The sequence below is a fragment of the Macaca thibetana genome, chromosome 14 (genome assembly GCF_024542745.1).
Source record: "Macaca thibetana thibetana isolate TM-01 chromosome 14, ASM2454274v1, whole genome shotgun sequence".
NCBI classification, from domain to species: domain Eukaryota; kingdom Metazoa; phylum Chordata; class Mammalia; order Primates; family Cercopithecidae; genus Macaca; species Macaca thibetana.
In genome coordinates this window covers 100,348,297-100,376,174 of record NC_065591.1, presented here as the reverse complement: position 1 = coordinate 100,376,174, position 27,878 = coordinate 100,348,297, and the positions used below count along the sequence as shown (strand labels likewise).

Sequence of the window (27,878 nt, the reverse complement as noted above, 5' to 3'; positions counted from 1 at the left end):
TCTGAAACCATGTGGGAAATAATGCAAAGCAATAATTTATGTGTTTCATTTATTCAGTTCAGGTAATTGGCCAACATTTCTAATAATTTCATATTAAATTATTACCACTTTATAGCATCTTCCATGTTTATTATACTTCATTTAGGTTAGCAGATTTCTTTCATAATTTTATCATACTTGTTTCAAGGATCCTAAAATGTTTATGTTTGGTACTCAATTATTAATATTTAATAGCAAGATGTCAGATACCACATTGTTATTACTAAATTGAAGAGACTGAGAAACATTTCTGCGAACTCACAAGAAAAACCCTTAAAGATCAAAAGAAAGTAGATCTTATACTTACTAGATTTAGAAACTAAGAATTTCACAAACTTGTTTAGTAATCTCAAAAGATATATTTTAAATATTCTAAATTTTATAATATGATAGATGTGAAGCTGAAAAACAACTTTGGTCACAATTTTCTGTTTGCTAGGACTGGGGATTTCAGAGGATTCATTACTTTTTTTAGCATTTCCCTTTGATATGGTGATCTAAATGGTATATCCACTGCACTCTCTGAAGGAAGAAGTTTCAAAGTTTATTCCTGGCCACAATAGCATTAATCACAGCAGTATCATTTCAAAGCCAAAATGTCAGCAAATAGGAAAGGGAAAGTTTGTTAAATAGGTATTATTTACCTAGAACAGAAACCCCACAAAACTTTAAAGGTGGAATGGATTATTATAGTGTAGCTGTTTCATTTCAAGCTGAGCAAACAGACTCAGAAGTAATCTCTAGTATTTGCAAAGATGTGTATGTGTGTGTTTGTGTGTGTGTATGTGTGTGAACTTGTACAAGAGTCTGGTAACTAGCTATAATCTCTCTCTACCTAAGGAAATGGGCTTAGAAGTACCACTTGAAATTTGGGCTTAATAAACGGGGAAATTTTCACAGAAATGAAGGTTATTAGACACTGAAATGGTATACAAAGAAAGCTTGTGTTTATTTTACAAGGAGAAAGTTCGATTACTATAGAAATCTGTCATGCTTAGAGTCCATGGGTTTTTAATTATCTGGGCTTTAATCCTACCCAAAGGAGGAAAGACTAAACAAGCAAAAAGTTTATTTTTTATTTGCTTTCAAAAAATGAATTGCTTTTGTTCATGCAGTAAATCAATGTTGAGTCTGATCCGTGGTTTGAATACATGAACCAGACCAAGCACTGTGGCTCAAGCCTGTAATCCCAACACTTTGGGAGGCTGAGGCAGTGGGAATTGCTTGAGGTCAGGAGTTTGAGATCAGCCTGGGCAACATAGCAAGACCCCCTCCAACCCATCCCGCCCCCCACCATCTCTACAAAAAATTAAACAAATTAGCTAGGCATGGTGGCACACTCCTGTAGTCCCACCTATGCATGGGGCTGGTGCAGGTTGAGGCAGGAGGTTCATGAGCCCAGGAGGCTGGAGCTGTAATGAGCTAGGATTGCACCTCTGCACTCCAGCCTGGGTGACAGAGCAAGACCCTGTCTCAAAAAAGAAAAAAAAAAAAAAAAAAAAAGAATGCATGAACCAGACATGATAGTTCCTGGCCTCAAAGATCTTCCAAAAGTAAATGATTTTTTTTAAACCACCAATGCTGCAGGAATAAGCAACATATTTAAGTTATCCAATAACACCTATCCAATAAAATTGTAAATCATAATCATGACATGGTAGAGTGGTTTATATTTCTTTTCCTTTTAGGTCAAACACCATTCAAAGTAGTAGTCAAATCTCTTTCACCCAAAGAGTTGGTCCGGATACATGTCCCTAAACCTTTGGACAGGAACGATGGAACATTTTTGATGAGATATCGGATGTATGAAACTGTCAATGAAGGGCTGAAGATAGAGGTTCTTTATGGTGATGAACATGTGGCTCAGTCTCCCTATATTTTGAAAGGTAAGGATTATTATATACTGCAAAGTCAGCCTTATGTATAGGTCCCATGCCTTTCAGAATGGCCTAAACCTGATGACCTCAAAGTCATGTGCATTGGAGTAAACATTGTATCCATACCTCCTGGAGCTCAATTTAAATTTTAAGGGAAAGAAAATTAAGTAAAGAGATTTAAATGATAAGAAATCTTGTGTATTAACACCCACGTAGTTACTATTTGCAAAACTCTTCATTCCTTTGTGTAGATCCGTATTTCCATCTAGTAACATTTGCCTTCTGCCTAAAGAATTTTTATTAATACTTATTTTACTGTGAGAATGCTGGTGATGAATTCTTCTGGCTTTTGAATGTCTAAAAAAACTTTATTTTGCCTTTTGTTTGTTTGATTTGTTTTTTGTTTACTTTGAGACACGGTCTTGCTCTATGGCACAGGCTGGAGTACAGTGGCACAGTCAAAGCTCACTGCAGGCTGGGCGCAGTGGCTCCCACCTGTAATCCCAACACTTTGGGAGGCAGAGGCGGGTGGATGGCTTGAGCTTAGGAGTTCAAGACCAGCCTGGGCAACATGGTGAAACCCCGTCTCTACCGAAAATACAAAAATTAGCCAGGCATAATGGTGGCAGATGCTGAAGTCCCAGCTACTCGGGAGGCTGAGGCTGGAGAATCGCTTGAACCTGGGAGGTGGAGGTTGCAGTGAGCCAAGATCACGTCATTGCACTCCAGCCTGGGCAACAGAGCGAGACTCCCATCTCAAAAAAAAGCTCACTGCAACCTCAGACTGCTGGGCTAGGCTATGTGCAGTGGCTCACACCTATAATCCCAGCACTTTAGGAGGCCAAGGCCAGGGGATCACTTGAGCCCAGGAATTCAAGACCAGGCTAGGCCACATGGCAAAAACCTGTCTCTACAAAAAATTAGCTGGGTGTGGTGGTACATACCTGTAGTCCCAGCTACTCAAGGGGGCTGAGGTAAGAGGATCACCGGAGCCCAGGGAGGTTGAGGCTGCGGTAAGCTGTGATCGTGCCACTGCACTCCCGCCTGGGGGACAGAGTGAGACCCCCTGTCTCAAAAAAATATAAAACAGAAACAAAAACTGCTTAAAGCAAACCTCCTACCTCAGCCTCTCGAGTAGCTAGGACTGCAGACACACACCACCATGCCCAGCTAATTAAAAAAATATTTTTTTGTTTCTCCAAAACATTTTTTTGTTTCTGCAGGGTATTGTTATGTTACCTAGGCTGAACTCCAACTCCTGTGCTCAAGTGATCCTCCTGCCTCAGCTCCCCAAAGTGCTGGGATTACAGGCATGAGCCACCATGCCCGGCCTAGTTTGCCTTTGTTTTTAAAAGACATTGTCTCTAGTTATAGTTATAGGTTGATGGGTTTTTTTTCTTTTGAGACTTTAAAGATGCGGTTCCACTGTCTTGTCACTTGCATTGCTTCTAACAATAAATCTAGCATTTTCCTTATCTTTGTTCATCTGTGTTGCTTTTAAGGTTTTTTCTTTATCAGTTCTTTTGAGAAGTTTGATTATTATGTGCCTTGGTGCAGTTTCCTTAATGTTTCCTGTGTTTTGGATTTGTGGAACTTCTTGGAATTTAAGTCATCCAAGTGATTTAAATTTCATCAAATTTAGAAAAATTATGGCCATGATTGCTTCAAATATGTTTTCTGTTCCATTCCACCTTACCTTCAAGGATACTAATTACCCATATATTGGGCTTGAAACTATCCTATGTTTCATCGATACTCTTTTCATTTTTTAAATTATTTTTTCTCTTTGTTTCATTTTGTATAGTTTCTATTACTGTCTCTAAATTCTATTATATTCTCTTTGCAATGTACAATCTGTTGTCAATCCTATACAGTCTAGTTTTCACCTCTTGATGCTTTTTCATCTTCTTGAACTCGTTTCTGGGGTGCAGTTACATTACTGGGAAATAATTTAATCCTTCCAAGCTTTGCTTTTACAATTTGTTAGGTGGTGCTATTGCCATGTTTAGTCTAGGGCTAATTATTCCCGGCTACTGAGGCAATACCCTTCTGCATACTTTACCCAAGCCCTATGAATTAGAAGGCTTTCCAGTCTGGCTGGTACCCACTGGTAAGTACTGTTCCCTCTGATCATTTTGGATGGGTTCTTCCCCTGTCTTCCCCAAGAACATATGAACACTCAGGTGGCAAATATCTTAGATGTCCATTTCTCAGCCTGAAATCTGTTTTCATCCTTTGTCATTATCATTCTAAACGTTTAGATGTTATACCTAAATAATTAAACTGTATTATTTTTGGAACCAGTACAGGGGAAGAACTCATCCAACATGCACTGATCATATGCACTGATCATATGTTCTGCTTAATATGTGAAGAGGACCTCCTATAGATCTCTAATGTTCTCTCTGTGCAGTGCTTCCTTTTTAGATACTCTGTCCTACAAAGTCTAGAGCTGCCTTGGTCTTCCTGGACTGTCAGCACTGTCTCTTCAACTCAGTGAGGCTGCCTGCCTTTGCCTACAGGCCCCCTCCCTGCACTACAACCTCAAAGCTCCCTTAAGCAGTAGGCTGTAGGAATTATAGGGCTTACCTTATTTGTTCCCCATCTCTCAGACTCACTGTCCTTCATTGCCTAATACCTAGTGCCTTAAAAACTATTGTTTAAGGCCAAGTGTGGTGACTCACACCTGTAATCCCAGCACTTTGGGAGGCCGAGGCAGGCAGATCACTTGATATCAGGAGTTCAAGACCAACCTGGCCAATGGCAAAACCCCATCTCTACTAAAAATACAAAAAATTAGCTGGGTGTGTTGGTGAGTGCTTGTAGTCCTAGCTATTCAGGAGGCCGAGGCAGGAGAATTACTTGAACCCAGGAGGCAGAGGTTATAGTGAGCCGAGATCACACCACGGCACTCCAGCCTAGGCACCACAGTGAGACTCCATCTCAAAAAAACAATAACAAAAACAACAAAAAATTATTGTTTCATATGTTTTGTGGGGGTATTTTCTGGTTGTTTCAGGTGGGATGGTACATCAGTCCCTGTTACTTGTTGTCAATGCAAAGAGTCAAATTTATGGCCAGGCACGGTGGCTCATGCCTGTAATCCCAGCACTTTGGGAGGCTGAGGCAGGTGGATCACTTGAGGTCAGAAGTTTGAGACCAGCCTGGCCAACATGGTGAAACCCTATCTCTAGTAAAAATACAAAAAGTAGCCAAACATGGTGGTGTGCACCTGTAATCCCAGTTACTCGGGAGGCTGAGGCAGGAGAATCGCTTGAGCCTGGGAGGTGGAGGTTGCAGTGAGCTGAGATCACACCACTACACTCCAGCCTGGGCGACTCTGCCAGTCTCAGCCAGAGTGGACTGTGTCCCCCTGCCACAAAAAAAAGAAAAAGAAAGAAAGAGAGGGAGGGAGGGAGGGAGAGAGAAAGAAAGAAAGGAGGGAGGAAGGAGGGGAGGAAGAAAAGAAAGAAAGGAAGAAAGAAAGAAAGAGAGAAAGAAAAGAGTCCAACTCTAAAATATTTGAAGAGATTTATTTTGAGCCAAATATTCAACTCAGTGAGACTACCTGGTTTTGCCTACAGTCTCCCACCCTGCACTACAGCCTCGAAGCTCCCTTAAGCAATAGGCTGTAGGAACTGTAGGGCTTACCTTATTGTTCCCCACCTCTCAGACTCAGTGACCAATGGCCCATGACACAACCCTCAGGACATCCTGAGAACATGTGCTTAAGGTGGTCAGGCTACAACTTGGTTTTATACATTTTAGGGAGACATAAGACATTAATCAATACATGTAAGATGTACATTGGTTTGGTCTGGAAAGGAGAGACAACTGGAAGGGGTGTGTGTGGTTGGGAGTGGTTGACGGTAGCTTCCAGGTCACAGGTAGATTCAAAGGTTTTCTGATTGGCAGTTGGTTGAAAAAATTAAGTTATTGTCTAAAGACTTAGAATCAATAGAAAGGAATGTCTGGGCTTATGATAAGGGTTTGTGGAAACCAAGATGTTATCATGCAGATGAGGCTTCCAGGTAGCAGGCTACAGAGAAGAGATTGCAAATGTTTCTTATTAGACTTAAAGAGTCAGTTCACCAAGGTCTGTGTTGATGTTAATGCTGGTCAGCTGGGCCTGAATTCCAAAAGGGAGGAGGGTATAATGAGGCATGCCTGTCTCCCCTTTCCCTTCATGGCCGAACTAGTTTTTCAGGTTAACTTTGGAATGCCCTTGGCCAAAAGGAGGGATCCATTTGGATGATCTAGGAGGCTTAGAATTTTATTTTTGGTCTACATAATGTCTAAAAATTAATACATTCTTTTTCTCCTTCCTAAAAGGTAACTTGTTTTATGTTTGCCAGCCATTTATACCTTACTAGAAATGAATTTATCAGCTAAGTGACTGAGAGTAGGTTAGATTGGGAGAGGGCATATACTAAATTGTGTTATCCAAGGTGGTGTGAAAAGGAAAGTAACAGTATAGGACTCTAACATAATCACGTACACCACTGATTTGACTAGGGCAGATTATCTCTGGATATTCTTAGAATTCACCAAGAAGCAGAGACAGAAGCGACTCCCTGTGCTGTGGTGCTTGCTAATGGAGTGCGGCCTTGTTCATGTTTTCCTTCCCTAGGACCAGTGTACCATGAGTACTGTGAGTGTCCGGAAGATCCTCAGGCCTGGCAGAAAACTCTTTCTTGTCCAACTAAGGAACCACAGATCGCAAAAGATTTTGCTTCCTTTCCCAGCATCAATCTCCAGCAAATGCTAAACGAAGTCCCCAAAAGGTTTGGGGATGAGAGAGGTGCCATTGTTCATTACACAATTCTTGATAACCATATTTACCGGAGATCTTTAGGGAAATACACAGACTTCAAGATGTTCTCTGATGAGATTTTGTTATCATTGACAAGAAAGGTAGGAGAATGAATGAATTGATAATACAGTTTAATTATTTGGGTATACACATTTAAATGTTTAGAATTATAATGACAAAGGATGAAACAGATTTTAGGCTGAGAAATGGGCATCTAAGATATTTGCAACCTGAGTGTTCGTATGTTCTCCACCTTTGTGGATCTCACTTTCCTGTAAGATTTAAAATTAAGTGGCTCGAGGCTGGACATGGTGGCTCATACCTGCAATCACAGCACTTTGGGAGGCTGAGGCGGGTGGATCACTGGAGGTCAGGAGTTCAAGACCAGCCTGGCCAACATGGCAAAACCCCATCTCTACTAAAAATACAAAAATTAGCTGGGCGTGGTGGTGGGCACCTGTAATCCCAGCTACTCAGGAGGCTGAGGTAGGAGAATCATTTGAACCTAGGAGGTGGAGGCTGCAGTGGGTCAAGATTGCGCCACAGCACTCCCACCTGCGTGACAGAGTGAGACTCCATCTCGAATAAATAAATATAATATAATAAACTAAAGTGGCTTGAGCCCCCATTCCAGGTAGGTATGCCGTACAGGACACTCCCAAGGTTTCTTTGAGCTTCCAGACATTTATAAAAAGGTTACTTCTTCTTCTTTTTTTTAATAGTCTATATTTACAGTATCCAAACAGAACTGTCTCTTATTTATTTATTTATTTTTTAAAATAGGGATGGGGTCTTGCTGTGTTGTGCAGGCTGGTCTCAAATTCTTGGGCTGAAGCCATCCTCCTGCCTCAGCCTTGGTCCTAGCTGGGACTATAGGCATGTACAACCATACCGAGAGGTCGCTTTAAATTCTCTGTTCCTGCTGAATACCACTCCTGTTTAGATTTCACCTTCTGCAGCTGTTTTCTTCTCTTCACCTCAAAATGACTTGAACGTAGAACACGTTTTCCTGGCTTTACCCTAAGCATACCTAGAAGATAGCGTGCATGGAACATTGTGTCAAAGCTTGGGGTACCAGCAACAGGTTGTTTTTTTTTCCACCAGTACATACTAAAAAACAAACAAAAATCCTGATATTTAAAAACAGACATCTCTGTACTCATCAGACTCTCAGTCATGCTTGCCTCTGGGAATTTCTCGTGGCTGTCCTTGACCTTAAGGTCTTAGCCTCTCACTAATGTGGTTAGGCCCCCTGTCTTTCAGGCTCTCCACATCCCCCAATAGCACCCCCTTATCTTACTATTCAACCTCTCTTTCCACATTTGCAGAACTCTAAATTCCTCTTAAGCAGAGCAACTTAAACTACCTTTTGTCCTTGTTTCTGATCATACAGGGTGAGGGATGGAGGTGGGCAATATTTATCTTTCTTACTCAGAGAGACCATCAAGGGAATTTGTTTGTTTGTTTGTTTTGAGACGGAGTCTCCCTCTGTCACCCAGGCTGGAGTGCAGTGGCATGATCTCGGCTCACTGCAACCTCTGCCTCCTGGATTCAAGCAATTCTCCTGCCTCAGCCTCCCGAGTAGCTGGGATTATAGGCGTGCACCGCCACTCCTGGCTAATTTTTGTATTTTTAGTAAAGGTGGGGTTTCACCATGTTGGTCAGGCTGGTCTCGAACTCTTGACCTCGTGGTCCGCCCACCTTGGCCTCCCAAAGTGCTAGGCGTGAGCCACTGCGCCCGGCCAAGGGATTTTTATAAACCAAAAACCAAAGCACAGTTTTCCTGATATGTTATACAGTTCCCCAAGTATGCTGACTGTGTGCCTGCAGTCAGTTCTTACTTTAAATAGCAGTCCCCAACCCCTCTGCCACCAGCCCACAATGTGAGGATACAAGCATATGATGGGCATCTGCTCCTAAAGGTAGTGCTCTCTTCCTGGGCTACAACTAGTTAACTGTGCCCTGTATTCTTGCCTCTTTAACCCATGTTGCTGGTTTCATAGCAGTAGATTTTAACCAGGGATGATTTTGCCCCTCAGAGTACATTTGCCAATGTCTAGAGACATTTTTGGTTGTCACAGCTCAGGGATTGCTATTATCATCTAGTGGATAAGCATCCTACAATGCAAAGGATAGCACCCCCCAACTCCACAGCAAAGAATCATCTAACCCCAAATGTCAATAATGTGAACTTGAGAAACCCTACTCCACAGTGAGTACTTCCAATGTGGAGTTTATTAATGAGTTTGTAAATAATAGCAGGGAGGCTGGGCACGGTGGCTCACACCTGTCATCCTAGCACTCTGGGAGGCTGAGGCAGGTGAATCATTTGAGGTCAGGAGTTTGAGACCAGCCTGGCCAACATGGTGAAACGCCATCTCTACTAAAAATACAAAAATTAGCCAGGCGTGGTGGCGCATGCCTATAATCCCAGCTACTCCGGAGGCTGAGGCACGAGAATCACTTGAACCTGAGAGGCAGAGGTTGTGGTGAGCCGAGATCGCACCACTGCACTCCAGCCTGGGTGGCAGAGCGAAACCCTGTCTCAAAATAATAATAATAATAATAATAATGATGATGATGATGACAGGGAAGCAAGAGGGTGAATATTCACATCTCTCACCCTTTCCTTTTGTTCTTTGCCCAGTGGCTGGGGAAGACATAAATCTAAGATAAATGAGACTCAGTCCTAGTCTTTGAGTAGCCCACTCTAGTGGAAATTTTTTGTTGTTGTTTGGAAGTGGGAGTGGGATGTGAATACAAACAAATGATCATATCCCAATATGATGATAGGCCTCAAGAAAAGTAAGTACCTCGGGTTTAAGTGCCGGAGGAGGGTGAGTCTTAGAAGAGGTGGTGTTAGATCTGGGCTTGAAGGATTAGAAAGGAGACTGCCAAGTTAAATAAGTAAAACATTCCAAATGAAGGGAATTACATGTTGAGGTGGATGGCATTTTCAGAGAGTAGCCTGAGGTTTCCTGGTATGTGGGCAGATGAAACATGAGGCTTATAGCCAAGCTGGAACAAGATAGTGAGGCCTTGAATGCCAGCCAGAGAGTTGAGATCTCGTGCCATAGGCTTAAGGTTCTGTTGAGCTTGGTAGTGACATTAACCAAGTTATTTTAGAAATGTTAGTTTTGGAATTAATTTTAGTTCTGGAAATCTGAGCAGCCCTGTGGAGAGCAGATTACAGTATGAAGAGCCCAGAACCAGAACACCTAGTAAGGAAGCTGTTGCAACGATCTAGGTAGGCAAGAAATGAGGGCCTAAACTGAGACATTGATCGTGGAGATGGAAACGGAGTGGCAGGTTCCAGAGGCAAGCGCATATGAGGTAAAGAGGGAGAACAGTGAAGGAAAACAAGGGTTTGGTTATAACTTTGTAGATTCTCTTAGGCAACTGGCAGAGAGGGTTCTCAAAGCTACTCATTCATACCTTTCTACACAATTTCCACTTCTCTAGTACTACATTTTATTTTATTTCATTTTTTTGTTTGTTGTTTTTTTGTTGTTGTTTTTGTTGTCATTTTGAGAGGGAGTCTCACTCTGTTGCCAAGGCTGGAGTGCAGTGACATGATCTCGACTTACTGCAACCTCTACCTCCCAGGTTCAAGCGATTCTCCTGCCTCAGCCTCCCAAGTAGCTGGGATTACAGGTGTCTGCCACCAGTCTGGCTAATTTTTGTAATTTTAGTAGAGATGGGATTTCACCATGTTGGCCAGACTGTTCTCAGACTGCTGATCTCAAGTGATCCACCTGCCTCGACCTCCCAAAGTGCTGGGATTGCAGATGTGAGCCACCACGCCTGGCCTCAAACACAGAATTTTAAATACACCTCTGGACAGAGGTAGCTGACTCCTGGTTAAGTGAATTTGCCATGTAGGATCCTCACAGATGACAAATTGACAGGCATTCTTCTCTCTTCTCTTGCTGTTTTTGAATGGTTAGCCTGGTCAGAATATGTAAGAAAACCAAAGAACTATTGTATTTAGTACCAAAGACTGAGATCTTCCCAGCACTGATGTTTGTTTATATATTTATTTAGGTCCTTCTCCCAGATTTAGAATTTTATGTTAATCTTGGAGATTGGCCCTTGGAGCATCGAAAAGTCAATGGAACCCCCAGCCCCATACCTATCATTTCATGGTGTGGCTCTCTGGATTCAAGAGATGTTGTCCTCCCAACCTATGACATCACCCACTCCACGCTTGAAGCCATGCGGGGTGTTACAAATGATCTCCTCTCTATTCAGGGAAATACAGGTATTCAGGGAAATGCAAGGCTAATTAATGAAGAAAAAGCTTAGAGAGTGGGTTATATATATATGTTTGCATTCAGTAGCATATTGGAAAAAGTCTTTCTTGTATTCAAAATTCTGACCAACCTAGGGATTAAAGATTTGTGGATGTTACTCAGTTATTTAGTTTTTTCTGGTTACCCTATGTAAGAACAAAGACCTAGCTCACGTTTTATTGTGAAACACAGAAAATGGAAGAAGCTAATGCCTTTGTGAGTGGGCCAAGTCACTGAATCTCTTTTTGCTTTGAACATGGTCCGACATTATTTCAGGTATTTCCTAGTATTATATAACAGAATATACCAATACTTGCATGAGCTTTCACTAGCAGACAAATAGATGAAATTAGAGCCTTCTTTTATATAATACAGCAAATAAAAGGACTATTTTTTTGAAAATCTAAACTTGAAAGTTCTTCTGGCAAATTGAGACTCAATCCCATATTTTATTTGAAATAGCATCTACTTTAGAAGATGAGTTGATGATAAAAGAGCTTTAACATCTTAAATGACAACAGTAGATTAAAGAGGATTATGCTTACCGTATTAAAATGTCAAATTCATAATCATAATTTTTTAATGGCTTCAAACTTGTAGGGCCTTCCTGGATCAACAAAACAGAGAGAGCTTTCTTCAGAGGTAGAGACAGCCGAGAGGAGAGGCTTCAGTTGGTACAGCTGTCCAAAGAAAATCCTCAGCTACTAGATGCAGGAATTACAGGATATTTCTTTTTCCAAGAGAAAGAAAAGGAGCTTGGAAAAGCCAAGTTGATGGGTTTCTTTGATTTCTTTAAGGTATGCATTTGAGTTTTCTTCTATGGATATGAAGTGATAAAATTTTGTATTAAAAGTCTACCAAAATAGGTGAGCTTCAGCAAATTTCTCCTGTCTTGTGAACTGACACACATGTTCACACTTTCTTAATAGATATCAGGAATTACAAAATTCATTGTGGTTTCCTTCTTTCATTGTTAAGTTTACCAAATAACTCAGAACTGTACTTAATTCTCAAAATATAGTACAAGGATTAACCTGGGATTTTGGTGTATTTATGTCATTTTTTTTCTTTTTTTTTTTTGTATTTGCTTTAATAAACTGGGAATTTATATACCTTTTACATAAAGTGATCTCAAATGTCTTTTGTAAATAGAAAAAGTATAAATTCCATATATGTAAAGTGGGAGTTGGGATTAGGGTTCAAGGCCTGCTTCTATCCTGCCTCTGCTACCAACTATGGGACCTTCCTGTCTTGGCACCTTGGTCTTTAAACCCATGTGATGCCTACCTACTCCTTCAGAACATTATCACGAGGCCCAGAGGTGAGATGTGAACAATGTGACAAAACCTGATGGGCTCAAAAACTCCTTGTACCAATTATCTGAGAAAAAATTATTTACCAAATCTGGGAGTGTGTCCTCTTCATCCCAGATAATGAGTAGAACAGGGGATTTGGACTCAGAGAATGAGTTTTATACATGTCTCTGAATACCAGTTTTCTCAATTGTAAAAACAAAAAGAAGGGGTTAATAATACCTGCTTCAGATTATTATAATTGAATGAGGTTTAATGCCTATGAAAACTGCATTTGAAATGGAAAACAAAGTATATTAACCCAACAAATATGCAGACAGCTTTCCTACTGTGTTGCCAGCATTGCCCAAGTCCTTAAACGTCTCCAAGTTTCTGTCTCCTCAGTTCTAAAACTGTAAAGTAAAGACAATGCCTGCCTGTTTCACAGACTGCATATAAGGAACAGATGAAATAATGAATAAATGAAAGTGTTCGTTGTTATCAGTATTCAGCTTTAAGAATTTTGTAAATAGTTTTCCCGGCTGGGCGTAGTGGCTCATGGCTATAATCCCAGCACTTTGGGATGCTGAGGCGGGCGGATCATCTGAGGTCACGAGTTTGAGACCAGCCTGGCCAACATGGGGAAACCCTGTCTCTACTAAAAATAGGAAAAAAATTAGCTGGCTGCAATGGTGGGTGCCTGTAATCCCAGCTACTCAGGAGGCTGAGGCACCAGAATTGTGTAAACCCAGGAGGCAGAGGTTGCAGTGAGCCAAGATCACACCACTACACTCCAGCCTGGGTGACAGAGCAATACACTGTCTCAAAAAAAAAAAAAAAAAAATAATTAAAATTTAAAAAGAAAAAATAGTTTTCCTACCTGAAATCCGGAAATCTGAATTCCATATTACAGAGACATGATTGAAATAGGTCTTCACTCCTTTTCCAAAAATTTTGCATCTTAGCTTTAAACAATATATTTCTTAAAATTAATCTGAGAAAGACTGCTTGTGATTTTTATACAAAGAGAAGATGTAAGTTATAAAATAAAACTTTTAAACACCAAAGTTGGAAAATAATTCCTCTGTAGTTGGTATTACGGTGTTGATGAGAAGCAGAAGTGAAGCAAATGACTACTGAAAGTTTGTTTATGTTTGTTTTTCATCTTCCAGTACAAGTATCAAGTAAATGTGGATGGGACCGTGGCTGCTTACAGATATCCATATCTCATGCTGGGCGACAGTCTGGTTTTAAAGCAGGACTCGCCATATTATGAACATTTCTACATGGCACTAGAACCTTGGAAGCATTACGTTCCAATTAAAAGAAATCTGAGTGATTTATTAGAGAAAGTTAAATGGGCTAAGGTATGCTTCCAGCAATTTTTATTTCTTTAAGCAATAACAAATTTACCAGTGTTAGTTAGATGAGTTCCATCACAACACAATTAGATTTGACATAATGGAATGAAAAGAAATATTATTTTCTGAAATTGCTGTTCCCTTGAAATATCTAAAGAATCAGCATCAGAATCATTTTGCATACCCTCTATCAACATTTTTGAAGATTTTCAGAAGATTTGAAGTCCAGCCTTATATAAAATACAGATTTTCTAAATGCTATGTTTACACATACAAACAAGAACATACAAAATGCAAAGTACTGATTGAAAGACCAGAGTTAAGGTGCTTTATGAACAAGAAAACATTTCAGGCAATTACAGTACTCTTTTCTTATCCCCAGTTAGAAAAAAGGCACAAATTCTTAATGAATGTGTGTTATATAACGCAAGAATCACGTTTCCCATAAAATAGGAATTCCTTTTTTAAAAGTAAAAGTATTAAAAAAACTGTTGCATTTTATTATAAAACTACAAAAATGTACCCTTCCATTATGAGATTTTATACTAAGTTTCTAAGAAACAATATATGGTTATGGAAATAATCGGATGCCTGAGGCAGAATCACTTTTGTGACCCTTCGTAAAAGCCTCAGTTGCTCGCAAATGGCTTACCTGCGGACAGCATGGTAGAAGATTAACTATTTTCCAAAAGTATAATTAGGAATGCTGACTATTTCTGGTACTGAATGAACAGCCTGTGGGTACTAATGACTGAATTTTTCGGTTACAAAAGCAATACAGTCTTTTATAGCTACCATTTTATAACAGAACTTTTTGGCTTTGACTGCATATTTGCATGGAGCTTTTAAAAGATATTATAACATGAAAACATATTCATTCTACTATCATGCAGAAAGGAAATAGGCTGGTGGGACAGATGAGGAAGCTGAAGAGTACTTCCTGGGTGGCCAGGAAAGTACCAAGATGGTCACAATAGGGGCTGCACGTGGGTTGTTGCACTGTGGGGAGGAGTGGTTTCCTCGTACTGTGGAAAAGGGGCCAAACATGTGATCATTTCTTTTAACAGAGATGTCTAGGAAAATACTCTCTTCCCGTAGCCTCATTCTTTATTTATTTATTAGTTTGTTTATTTATTTTTGAGACAGAGTCTCACTCTGTCACCCAGACTGGTATGCAGTGGCACAATCTCCACTCACTGCAACCTCCGCCTCCCGGGTTCAAGGAATCTTGTGCCTCAGCCTCCTGAGTAGCTAGGATTACAGGTGCCTGCCACCACACCCAGCTAATTTTTGTATTTTTAGTAGAGATGGGGTTTCACCATGTTGGCCAGACTGATCTCGAACTCCTGACTTTAAGTGATCCTCTAGCTTCAGGCCCCCAAAGTACTGGGATTACAGGCATGAGCCACTGCACCCGGCCCCTGTAGCCTCATTCTTAAGTTATAATTCCATTATGTTCTGTCTTTCCCATGCTGTTCACTTTCAACCCCACATCTGTCCCACCTCACACTTAACCCTCTCTTTGTGGGTCTTAGTAGTAATTTTCATTCATTTTTTTTTTTTTTTAACCTTTCAGGAAAATGATGAAGAAGCCAAGAAGATTGCAAAAGAAGGACAGTTGATGGCTAGGGACCTACTACAGCCACACAGGCTTTACTGCTACTATTACCAAGTACTGCAGGTCAGTTCAGAGTGTCCGTCCACACTGCTGGGTCAGGTGTCCTCAGACTACCCGCTTGGCCTGTACACTTCCTGCCTGGCTTCCTGAAGGGCTCAGAGTCAGCCTATGGACCGGCTGGCTAAGCCAAGTCTCTTGCCTAGGGAAAGATAGTGCTAAGTCTTCATTTGGTGGCCCCCTTTTTTTGTTTTTTGTTTATATATTTTTTGGTTTTTTTGAGACAAAGTCTCACTCTGTCACCCAGGCTGGAGTGCGGTGTCTCAATCTCAGCTCACTGCAGCCTCTGCCTTCCAGGTTCAAGCAATTCTTGGGAGCCTCAGACTCCCAAGTAGCTGGAATTACAGGCATGCGACTCCATGCCCAGCTAATTTTTGTATTTTTAGTAGAAACAGAGTTTCGCCATGTTGACCAGACTGGTTTTGAACTCCTGACCTCAGGTGATCTGCCTGTCTTGGCCTCCTGAAGTGCTGGGATACAGGTGTGAGCCACCATGCCCAGATGTGGCCTCCATATTTTCATCTTTATTCCATATTATGAAAAATGATGCTGGGAGCCCTCACAAATATAGATTAAATGCTTTATTGAATTCCTAGTGTAGGTGTTCTGGAACCTCAGAGAAAAACATTTTTCTTTATCTGGAAAACAAGACGGTTGGACTGGAGATCATTAACATCCCTTTTTAGTTAAAATGTGGCCTCCTTATTCTCCGTGATACTTAAGATTCATGCCTTTACAGTACAAGGCAGAATGCAAATATTTAGCTTGCTATAGCAAACAAACTAATGAAAAATATGTATAACAGTTCTAACACCTTAGGGCTGAATCCTGAATTACAGTGTTTACTGGGAATCCGAGGATTGGTCTTTTGAGTAACTACCTTAAGTTTTACTCAGAAAAATCTAGACAGGAAGGATTAAAAAAAGGAAATTATGTTCTTGTTTTTAACCTAAATTTATTTTCCTGTAGGCATAATAAAAGTAAATTTCCCTAGATGCTTGTGGATACTACCCTCTCATATTTTCATTTTCATAGAAAAATAAAAATGATAAGTTACACTATTTACTAGAAGCAGCCCTTCTTTCCCTTAAATTGGTCTGTCCCCTCTGTTGGTCTAGCTATAATTGTTTTTTTTTTTTTTTTTTTTTTTTTTTTTGAGACGGAGTCCCGCTCTGTCGCCCAGGCTGGAGTGCAGTGGCCGGATCTCAGCTCACTGCAAGCTCCGCCTCCCGGGTTCACGCCATTCTCCGGCCTCAGCCTCCCGAGTAGCTGGGACTACAGGCGCCCGCCACCTCGCCCGGCTAGTTTTTTGTATTTCTTAATAGAGACGGGGTTTCACCGGGTTAGCCAGGATGGTCTCGATCTCCTGACCTCGTGATCCGCCCGTCTCGGCCTCCCAAAGTGCTGGGATTACAGGCTTGAGCCACCGCGCCCCGCCGACGGTGTCTCAAAAAACAAAACAAAACAAAACAAAACAAAACACCCAACTTCATTTATAGAAATATTTCACTCAGGGCCACAGTGGAGGAACACTCCACATGCGACTCCATGCCCAGCTAATTTTTGTATTTTTAGTAGAAACAGAGTTTCGCCATGTTGACCAGACTGGTTTTGAACTCCTGACCTCAGGTGATCTGCCTGTCTTGGCCTCCTGAAGTGCTGGGATACAGGTGTGAGCCACCATGCCCAGATGTGGCCTCCATATTTTCATCTTTATTCCATATTATGAAAAATGATGCTGGGAGCCCTCACAAATATAGATTAGCAGCTCCTCCCATCTTCTCAGTGCTCTCTTTTATTAAATGCTTTATTGAATTCCTAGTGTAGGTGTTCTGGAACCTCAGAGAAAAACATTTTTCTTTATCTGGAAAACAAGACGGTTGGACTGGAGATCATTAACATCCCTTTTTAGTTAAAATGTGGCCTCCTTATTCTCCATGATACTTAAGATTCATGCCTTTTACAGTACAAGGCAGAATGCAAATATTTAGCTTGCTATAGCAAACAAACTAATGAAAAATATGTATAACAGTTCTAACACCTTAGGGCTGAATCCTGAATTACAGTGTTTACTGGGAATCCGAGGATTGGTCTTTTGAGTAACTACCTTAAGTTTTACTCAGAAAAATCTAGACAGGAAGGATTAAAAAAAGGAAATTATGTTCTTGTTTTTAACCTAAATTTATTTTCCTGTAGGCATAATAAAAGTAAATTTCCCTAGATGCTTGTGGATACTACCCTCTCATATTTTCATTTTCATAGAAAAATAAAAATGATAAGTTACACTATTTACTAGAAGCAGCCCTTCCTTCCCTTAAATTGGTCTGTCCCCTCTGTTGGTCTAGCTTTAATTGTTAAACAGGTTTTTTTTTTAACAATTTCTTGGCCGGGCGCAGTGGCTCACACCTGTAATCCCAGCACTTTCGGAGGTCAAGGAGGGCGGATCACCTCAGGTCAGGAGTTCGAGACCAGCCTGGCCATCATGGTGAAACCCTGTCTCTACTAAAAATACAAAATTAGCCAGGTGTGGTGGCACATGCCTGTAATCTCAACTGCTCAAGAGGCTGAGGCAGGAGAATCGCTTGAACCTGTGAGGTGGAGGTTGCAGTGAGCCAAGATTGCACCATTGCATTCCAGCCTGGGCAACGAGAGCAAAACGCATCTCAAAAAAAAGAAAAATACATATATATATATTTCTTACTCTGTCACCCAGGCTGGAATGCAGTGGCATGATCACAGCTTACTGCAGCCTCAACCTCCTGGGATCAAGCGATTCTTCCACCCTCCCACCTCAGCCTCCCACTAGTAGCTGGGACTACACCACCATACTCAGCTAATTTATTTAGCTTTTTTAAGAAACAAGCTCTCGCCATGTTGCCCTGGTTCCTCAAGTGATCTTCCAACCTCAGCCTCCCAAATAGTTTCAATTTTAATGGTAGGAATTTCTCTCTCTAAAATATTAATTAGGCTCATCTACTTATGTCAGCGTTTTGTTGCATTTGGTCCAGTACCAGGAATGTACAGTGAAATGGACATGGTATCATTGAACTGAAATATCCAATTTATGTCGAGGCAGGGTGGCTCATGCCTGTAGTCCCAGCACTTTGGGAGGCCAAGGTAGGCAGATTGCTTGAGTCCAGGAGTCTTCAGCCTGTGCAACATAGTGAAACCCCATCTCTACAAAAAATTAAAAAATTAGCCGGGCATGTTAGTATGCACCTCTAGTCCCAGCTACTCAGGAGACCAAGGTGTAAGGATCACTTGAGCCTAGGATGTCGGAGGCTGCAGTGAGCCAAGATCACGGCACTGCACTCCAGCCTCGGTGACAGAGTGAGACGGTGTCTCAAAAAAAAAAACAAAACAAAACACCCAACTTCATTTATAGAAATATTTCACTCAGGGCCACAGTGGAGGAACACTCCACAGACCTGTTGCCATTCAAAAATGTGTGTGACTATAGGCCTAAAGGAAAGGATGTGTGAGACTGCCAACTTTTCAGATGGTTATCTTGTTTGTTTGCTGGCTTGAGTATTCAACAAAGTTAATTATTCATTAACAAGTGTAAGATAAATGCAAGCTGCTGTTTGTTTCAGGCCTTTTATAAGGTCTGTTGTTAAGCCCTTTTGTAGAGGCTTCCAACCAACACATGAAATTGTGGATTGGGGTTTCTTGCTAGATTATGAATTATCACTAGTGCCTGTGATAGCTAAAGTTAAAATGTAACTTTAGGACTGGAATAAACCAGACCTTTGGTTTTAGTCTGAAGACACAGAGCAACTAGAAAAGATGGCGTGACTGCGGATGGGAGTGGGTGGGGGAGTCAACAGAATGAAGTGTGAACTAACCTTTCAGTTCCCTTTAAACCCACATTTCAGAAATATGCCGAGCGCCAGTCCAGCAAACCCGAAGTACGTGATGGAATGGAACTTGTTCCTCAGCCAGAAGATAACACAGCCATCTGCCAGTGCCACAGGAAAAAGCCTTCGAGAGAAGAGCTTTGAGTCAGCCCAGATTCACACTCCTGTGTATCCTGCGTACATCTTTAAGGAAAGATCGAATCTAAGCTGTGAAGGACAGTACAGAAGACTTTACCAAGTGGACTGGTTCTCCTGGTGGCTTTGTATATATAGATGGATGTAGCACTACTGGTTGAGTATCCCTTATCTGAAATGCTTAGGACCAGGAGTGTTCCAGGTTTCAGATTTTTTCAGATTTGGGGATATTTGCATATACATAATGAGATATCTTGGGGATGAGATCCAAGTCTAAACACAAAAGGCATTTGTGTTTCATATATACCTTGTTCACATACCCTGAAGGGAATTTTATATAATATTTTTAACAATTTGTGCATGAAACAAAGTTTGTATACATTGAACTGTCAGAAAGCAAAGTTGTCACTATCTTAGCGACCCATGTGGTGTTGTCAGCACTCAAAAAGTTTTGGATTTTGGAGTATTTCAGATTTTGGATTTTTGAATGAGGGATGTTTGACCTGTATTTGAACAAGCATTACCAAATATCATTGGATATTAATATCTTGTGAGTAAAAACTGGTATTATCACCATTATAGTTTCTCTGAAAAGAAAACTTGGGGATCATAGCAAATAGAGAGGCTTGCTAAAATATACATCAGCCTCTGCAAAACTGTTTACATATTTATTAGTTTACATATTTTATTGGTTTATTTCTATCCCCGTTCACTTTTTCTCTTCCACTTCCAATTATGAAGAGAAAATATTTGTTCAGGGATTTTTTCCCCCCTGTCACTGCATAATTTCTCCTCTTACAAGCTGCTTTTCGCTTTCATTAATAACAGCTTCCTTTTAGAAGGTCTGATAAGGATATTTAAGGAAGAAGAGAATGACTCTGTTATTAAAGGTGGCATGGAGACTGTGGAGGGAATATTTTTTAAAGCACTACTCATATCCTTTAAACTAAATTTGGCCAAAGCCTGAGACAACATTAAGGAGAAATTGTGCCTTAAGGTAGTAATTCCAAATCTATCTGAGTTGTATACCCATCAAAGACAATAGAGTTATTAACATAGATGAATGTATGCTTTAGGCATCATTCATTATCTCTATATCGAATAGGTAAAAGATAACTGTAGTCAGGTGAAGGGTGTTCATTATTTTCAAGCTGAAAAGGGGATCCTTGAAAACACTGAAAACCTCTACAACAATCTTCAGGAAGCCTGCTATCTTGGGATTCACTAATAACAGGCCAAGAACAAAGGCAAGCATCCATTCCTCGCTCCACCACTTTTCTATTTCAGTGGGTGTCATTGCTAAGATAAAGACTTTGGAAACTCCCTCTTTCTTTTAGGACAGGGTCAGGATTTAAGACTCATAGCCTGAAAGTTCATTACATACTCCTTGTAACCATCAGTCCAAGGTCAGTTCACTAAAGCACATGCTCTAAAACAAGAGTTATCCTCATTCCCAATTTAAAAATATGTACTCATATCCCAATTTAAAAATATGCCAGTTGCAGTGGCTCATGCCTGTAATCCCAGCACTTTGGCAGGCCGAGGTGGACGGATCTTTTGAGGTCAGGAGTTTGAGACCAGGCTGGCCAACATGGTGAAACCCCATCTCTACTAAAAATACAAAAATTAGCTGGGCATGGTGGCATTTGCCTGTAATCCCAGCTACTCGGGAGGCTGAGGCAGGAGAATCGCTTGAACCTGGGAGGCGGAGATTGCAGTGAGCCGACATCACACCACTGCACTCCAGCCTGGGCGACAGTGAGACTCCATCTCAAAAACTACAACTAAAAATAAAATTATGTACTCTCCTAATTGAGATATTTACTTAATCTGGAAAACAATGTAACTATTTTTAAAGTGGTTACATCTATTCTTGCTGGAGAACAATAAACAGAATTTTTTGACTAAGCATAACCGAATTTCAGAACAATCTAATCAACACCAAGTATCCAAGGCAAACTCTAGTACCCATCCATTGTGCAAAACCACAAGCGCACAAGTATTAAATAAGAGCAGGCTGTCCTGAGACCATACCTAATGAATTTGTGTCTCAAATATTGTACACAGTTTTTTTGAGGCTTGTCAAAACTGGGATTATGGCAAGAAAGGCTGCCTGCCTCATGCCGTTCTGCCTCGAATTCCAGGTGCTAATGGCTAATGGCATTTTAAACATCTTAAATTTTTAAAAATGTATATTGCCTCTGCCAAACAGGCCTAATAGTTAAAAGCAAGATGAGACAAATGGGGCAGCTTCAGTGAGTGGAACAGGAAGGATGTGCTTTAAAAAAAAGTGGAATCCCTCAAAAAATTCTACAGGGAGACAGCAGCCTTAATCTACATAATTCTTCATCTCACCAACTCAGCTGCAGCCTTTAAAGAGTTAGTGTTAATGGCTTTCTGGTTTGTAAACAAAAATGTATCTATGTGGTTGAAAGTTTGAGAGGAGATTCACCAATATCTGAGGAGAAGATGGAGTGAAGGGAATTTTTACTTTTTGCTTTATACCTTTCTATAATATTTAAATTTTTTTTACTTTAAGTATGGATCAAATTGCAAAACAAAGAAAAATACCAACCTTAGAAAAGACAATAAATGCACAAAAGATATAAATAGGAACAGAAAATATTTATATTTTTTTCCATTATGCTCTTTTTAAATCTATGTTTAGAACTTTTTATCTTGGGACATATATGTATACTTTTTAAATAAAATAAATTTTCTAAATAAAAATTTGAAAAGGATACCTTCTGCTTTTTAAGAAAGAGGTTGTAACCACTTATAGCCCTGGTATTTCTATAACTGCATTGGTCTAATTTTGATTCTATTATGTCTTCATGAATAAATGAACCAAAATCACCACTCAGTCCCTAGAGGGCAGAAATCTGTAATAACATTAGAAGAAAGAAAAGGCCAGTCACAGTGGCTCATACCTCAGCACTTTGGGAGGCTGAGGCAGGAGGATCATTTGAACCCGGGAGTTTAAGACTAGCCCTGGCAACACAGTGAGACCTTCAACTCTACAAAAGAAAAAATTTAAAAATTAGTTGGACACGGTAGTGAACACCTGTAGTCCCAGCTACTTGGGAGGCTGGGGTGGGATGACTGCTTGAGCCCAGGAGTTTGAGATTACAGTGAGCTATGATCATGCCACTGCACTCCAGCCTGGGCAACAGAGCAAGATCCTGTCTTGAAACCACCTCTGCAAAAATTTTAAAGAGAAAATCATTGCAGTGAAAGAGATCTGACCTAACCAACTCCATCTTGCTTCTAACCTCCAAGCTGTCCTTGTTTATTCCTGGGCATAGGCCAATCTAACCTTGGGAGGACCTTAGTTTATAGTTTAACTTTGAAACAAAGATGATAACAGCACTTTCCCAAAAGAATCCCCCTTCATGCCTGGGGATTAGACTGCCTTTGCAGGACTAACAAATTAGCTACAACATAGAAATCATGATTTAGGAGTCATGCATCTGAAGGCTGCCAGATTCTGAACCTCCTCAAATTGCTCCTGGGGATAACATCACTATTGTAAAACCTAAAATCAGTGCTTGAGATATTTTGCAGACCCTGTACTCGATGATTCCACTAGCATCACTCAGATCAATAAACTGGCTCATCTGGTCTTGTGGCCCCAACCCAGGAACTGACAGCATAGGAGGACAGCTTCGACTCCCTTTGATTTCAACTCTAACCGAACTAATCAGCACCTCCCCACTTTCTGATCCTCTACCCACCAAATTATCCTTAAAAACCACACTCCCTGACATTTCAGGGAAACTGATTCGAGTAATAAAACTCTGGTCTCCCACACAGCCAACTCTGCAAGAATTAAACTCTCTATTGCAATTCCCCTGTCTTGATAAATTGGCTCTGTCTAGGCAGCAGGCAAGGAGAACTCATTGGATGGTTACAGTCTCAAAAAAAAAAAAAAAAAAAAAGAAAAGAAAAGAAAAAACATTTAAGCTTAGCACCATTATTTTTGTTGATGGCGAAAATACAACAAGGGGCAGGGCACGGTGGCTCACGCCTGTAATCCCAGCACTTGGGGAGGCTGAGGCGGGCGGATCACGAGGTCAGGAGATCAAGACCATACTGACTAACACAGTGAAACCCCGTCTCTGCTAAAAATACAAAAAAATTAGCCAGGCATCATGGAGGACACCGGTAGTCCCTGCTACTCAGGAGGCTGGGGCAGGCGAAGGGCGTAAACCCGGGAGGCAGAGCGTACAGTGAGCCGAGATCCCGCCACCATACTTCAGCCTGGGCAACAGAACCAGACGCCATCCCAAAAAAATAAAAGAAAGAAAAAGAAAATACAACAAGGGTACACAGAAGACAAACAGTCCCCTGGCATAACAAGAGTCATTGTAGTGAAGAGGACAGATTTCTCAGCCAATAATTCGCTAAAGGTGCCAACTCCCTTCCCCTAGCCTCTTCAAACTGCTAAGCCTCAACAAAAGGATGGATGCCTGTTTGGAGGTCCCTCTGGCCTCCTTTAGGACCACTGCAGGACCTGTGCCTGCACCCACTCCTCATGTGTGACATTGTGGTTTTCTACTACATGACATATTTTCCACAATTATAAAAGATTCCATGCTCACACCCAGGGGACAGCCTTGGAGTCCCCTGTTGTTGGAGTTTGTTCCAGTGCCAAAGCAGAGAGGAAAGAAATGGCATATAATTGTGACTCTTCTCCCTCGGCACTACAAATATTTCCCCTTTCCTCATGCCAATTCATTTTTGTTTCTTTATCTCTTGTCTTTGCATAGTTTATAAAGAAAAATCTTTGCCTTGTAAGTGGAAAGCAAGAATATGAATTTCATAAATATGATATATTGTATAATAGTAGTAAGACAGAGAGAAAAAGAAGAGGAAGAGAATGAGTGGAGTGCAGAAGAGAGAAGGAAGGAAGGAACGATTTCTGTGATACCACCCAGAAGTTCTTCTGAATTCTGCTTCTTAGTAAACTGTTCCTAGATTTAAGCAGGTACATATAAATGAATAAACCTTACATTTGAGAGTTTCTAGTCTTAATGATCCCTTGTGGCTACTTTAAAGAAAGATACTTTTAAAGAACTGAACAATTTTTACATGTATTAGAGCAATAAGAAAATGTTCGACCTTATTACCTAGAAATTGCTGAATTCTTCTGGATCAGGTTAGAGGTAACGTAAGTATTCGATAGTAACTACTGTAAACACTTTTTAAAATAATTCAGATAAGCACTACATTAAAAATATGTAGAGTTTATTAGGTTGATGCCAAAGTAATCACGGTTTTCGCCATTATGTTTAATTATGTATGTTTAATGGCAAAAATCGCAATTACTTTTGCACCCACCTAATAAAAATAATATATAGACAGCAGTATACCTTAAATTTATTTTTATATTTCATCCTGTACATTTAGGAATTTTTGTTCTAAATTATCTACTGGCTTAGTTTTGTAGTTTTTTAATTGAAAATTTTTAAATTGTGGTAAAATATAAATTTATCATTCTAACTACTTTTAATTGTACAACTCAGTGGCCTTAAGTATATTCACATTGTTGTGTAATTTTGAATTTAATTTTCTTTTTTTTTTTAAGAGGGAATCTTGCTCTTGCCCAGGCTGAAGTGCAATGGCGCCATCTCTGCTCATTGCAACCTCCGCCTCCGGGGTTCTATCGATTCTCTTGCCTCAGCTTCCTGAGTAGCTGGGACTACAGGCGGCGCGCCAGCATGCCTGGCTAATTTTTGTATTTTTAGTAGAGAGGGGGTTTCACCATGTTGTCCAGGCTAGTCTCGAACTCCGGACCTCAAGTGATTCGCCCACCTCAGCCTCCCAAAGCGCTGGGATTACAGGTGTAAGCCACCGCACCTGGCCTGAATTTAAAAATTTTAACCCAGTTTCTATTAGATTGAAAATTAAGATATACTTAATGTTTCCATGACTATATTTTTACAGTTTATTGTTCATAACTACTGTGTATTAGTGCATCAAGGTAACTACATGAAGGGGAACTGAAGCTCACCCCTTGCTTATGATTGTGATTATTTTAAAGAACTCTGGAAGCTCGGTGAGTCACTGAATTAACCTACCAAGAATTTTTTCTGTACAAATGTTTTCATAATACAGGGAAATTTCTCTTCAGGTGTTTCTTTTCCCCCTTAAAAGTTTATCTTCCTTGGCCAGGCGCGGTGGCTCACGCCTGTAATCCCAGCACTTTGGGAGGCCGAGGAGGGTGGATCACGAGGTCAGGAGGTCGAGACCATCCTGGCTAACACAGTGAAACCCCGTCTCTACTAAAAATACAAAAAATTAGCCTGGCGTGCCAGCGGGCGCCTGTAGTCCCAGCTACTTGGGAGGCTGAGGCAGGAGAAGAATGGCGTAAACCCGGGAGGTGGAGCTTGCAGTTAGCCGAGATGGCGCCACTGCACTCCAGCCTGGGAGACAGCGAGACTCTGTCTCAAAAAAAAAAAAAAAAAAAAAAAAAAAAAAAAAGTTTATCTTCCTTACAAACTAATTATATTCCATGCCTGAACATAGGAGGAACGTAGCAAAACTGGGCAGTTCTGAACAAGATTTTTTTCACATTGCAATAATCTGTGACCAAGTAAAGCACTGCCGGAGTGTCAGAATCCGAATTCAAGCAAGTCAGACTTGCTTTAGATAAGCAGTGCTTGCATTATTTAAGGTCATTTGAAAACTCATTCAAGAGGTCGTCTGTTTTCACTTAAAACCAGTTTAGCTTCACCAGCTGAAGAGCTTACATTTAGAAATAACATTGGACTGCAAGTCACATATTCTTTGACCTTGAGCAAGACCTTAAATAGGCTAATTAAATAGGCCGGGCGCGGTGGTTCACACCTGCAATCCCAGCACTTTGGGAGGCCAAGGCGGGAGGTGGGGTTGGGAGGATCGCTTGAGCTCAGGAGTTCAAGACCAGCCTGGGCAACATGGAGAAACCCTGTCGCCACTATTAATAAAAATAGAAAAAATGAGCCTGGCGTGGTGGTGCACTCCTGTGGTCCCAGCTACTCGGGAGGCCGACGTGGGAGAATCACCTGAGCCCAAGGAGTTCCAGGCTGCAGTGAGCCGAGATCACGCCACTGCACTCCAGCCTCGGCCACAGATTGAGACCCTATCTCAAAAAAAATTTTACAAAAATTAATTAAATAGAAAATATTTCATTATATTTCTCAACATCTTTAAGGTTCTTGGTTGAAATGACTGGGCTTCATTATATACCAAGCCCAACTTCGTAGACAATCACTTTGCTTTCCCTTGCAAAATCCTTTGCCTGAAAGCCATTGACAATCGAAAGTAGGCTTCTAATAGAACCAGCAGTCTTCATAGGCTTTTGGTCTAGATCCCCCGGACTTGGTCAGAGCGCCAGTAGAGGAAAGGCCGGGGAGGAGTGGCTGGGCCTAGAAGGCGGGGCTAGGAGGGCAATGGGGCGGGATAGAACGGATTGAGTTACGTCATTTCCGTCTGCGACGTTACCTAGGAGTCCAGCGGCTCCAGGGCCAGCAGCGATTGGTAGGTCAAGGGAAGTGTCCCTTCCCTCTCAGCCTGTACTACTATTCCGCTAGCCTTTGTGGCTTTTGTTTTGAGCCTTCGTTGTTTCAAGGCCCTAAAGAATCCACACCCTTGATATCCCTTCCCCACCCGCCTCCCTTAAGGATGTTTCATGCCTCTAAAGCCCCTCAGCGAGGCCTTAAGCTAGTTTACATCCTGCCTGGGAGTAACCCCTTCCTCAGAGCTTCCTTTCCTCGTCCTCGGTGAAGTTGCGTCGGGCTGGTTGACCAGCCCTTACCGCTCATTCTGCGCGTTCACAGACCCCCCACACCCCAATCCGCCGCAAAGATACTGCTCGGTCCACCTTCCCGCTGCCCGGGAAGTACACGTTAATCTTCCTTAGATTTTTCCTCATTTCTTTCCCTTCCCCCCTCCCATTGGTTTTACGTCTTTTCATTTTTTTTTAGAGATGGAAAAGGGATACGCGTTTTTAAAGAAGAGATTAGTTGTTTTTCTTCTGCCCCCGGTATCAAGGACCACATGTGAAAAGGAAAAGCGAAATTACGAAACTTATAAAGGCCACGAGAATCATTTGTGTATTCAATAAATTTAGTAGAGGAAACAAAATAGGAAGTATATAGGTTCGAATCCAAGCAAAGTGAAGATTGTTTGCTGCTTTAAAAGTAAAACTAAGAATCCAAACACATCTTGTGGGCTTTTATCCGTGAAGCGTAAAAATAAATAAGTGAAAACATCTATTATGATAAAAATTTGTATTGATTAGGGATATAATAAGCTTGGAAGATCTTTATCTCTGAATCTACAAGTGCTACGTGGGTGTAATAAAATACTTCATTGCCTGAGCAGTTGTTTGATAGTACATTTTATTTGGTTAGGTTTTTTTTGTTGTTTCTGTTTTTGAGAAGGCATGCTGCTCTGTTGCCCAGGCTGAGTGCAGTGGCACAATCTCAGTTCACTGCAACCTCTGCCTCCCGGTTCAGGCTATTCTCCTGCCTCAGCCTCCCAAGTAGCTGTGA

The 27,878-nt window shown here is 41.0% G+C and overlaps 2 protein-coding genes across 14 annotated transcripts in view; both read left to right on the top strand.

Moving 5' to 3' along the window:
• The window catches only part of POGLUT3 (protein O-glucosyltransferase 3), a 603,612-nt gene that overhangs the window by 5,896 nt on the left and 569,838 nt on the right, over nt 1-27,878 (top strand). For 2 of the 3 annotated variants that reach the window (XM_050758702.1, XM_050758703.1), the window contains exons 2-8: nt 1,728-1,925; nt 6,547-6,830; nt 10,774-10,990; nt 11,622-11,818; nt 13,486-13,680; nt 15,251-15,355; nt 19,225-22,079. In XM_050758702.1, coding sequence (XP_050614659.1) covers nt 1,728-1,925; nt 6,547-6,830; nt 10,774-10,990; nt 11,622-11,818; nt 13,486-13,680; nt 15,251-15,355; nt 19,225-19,350 — 1,322 coding nt within the window. In that variant the 3' untranslated portion in view covers nt 19,351-22,079. Of the gene's footprint in view, nt 1-1,727; nt 1,926-6,546; nt 6,831-10,773; nt 10,991-11,621; nt 11,819-13,485; nt 13,681-15,250; nt 15,356-19,224; nt 22,080-27,878 lie in introns of those variants that run through there. The other variant, XR_007719392.1, reaches the window with a different exon arrangement.
• Nucleotides 26,804-27,878, top strand: part of C14H11orf65 (chromosome 14 C11orf65 homolog) — a 142,298-nt gene continuing 141,223 nt past the window's right edge. For 8 of the 11 annotated variants that reach the window (XM_050758718.1, XM_050758723.1, XM_050758719.1 and 5 more), the window contains exon 1: nt 26,821-26,862. The gene's annotated coding sequence lies outside the window, so the exon portion shown is untranslated. Of the gene's footprint in view, nt 26,863-27,878 lie in introns of all 11 variants that reach the window. The other 3 variants (XM_050758728.1, XM_050758725.1, XM_050758716.1) reach the window with 1 other exon arrangement.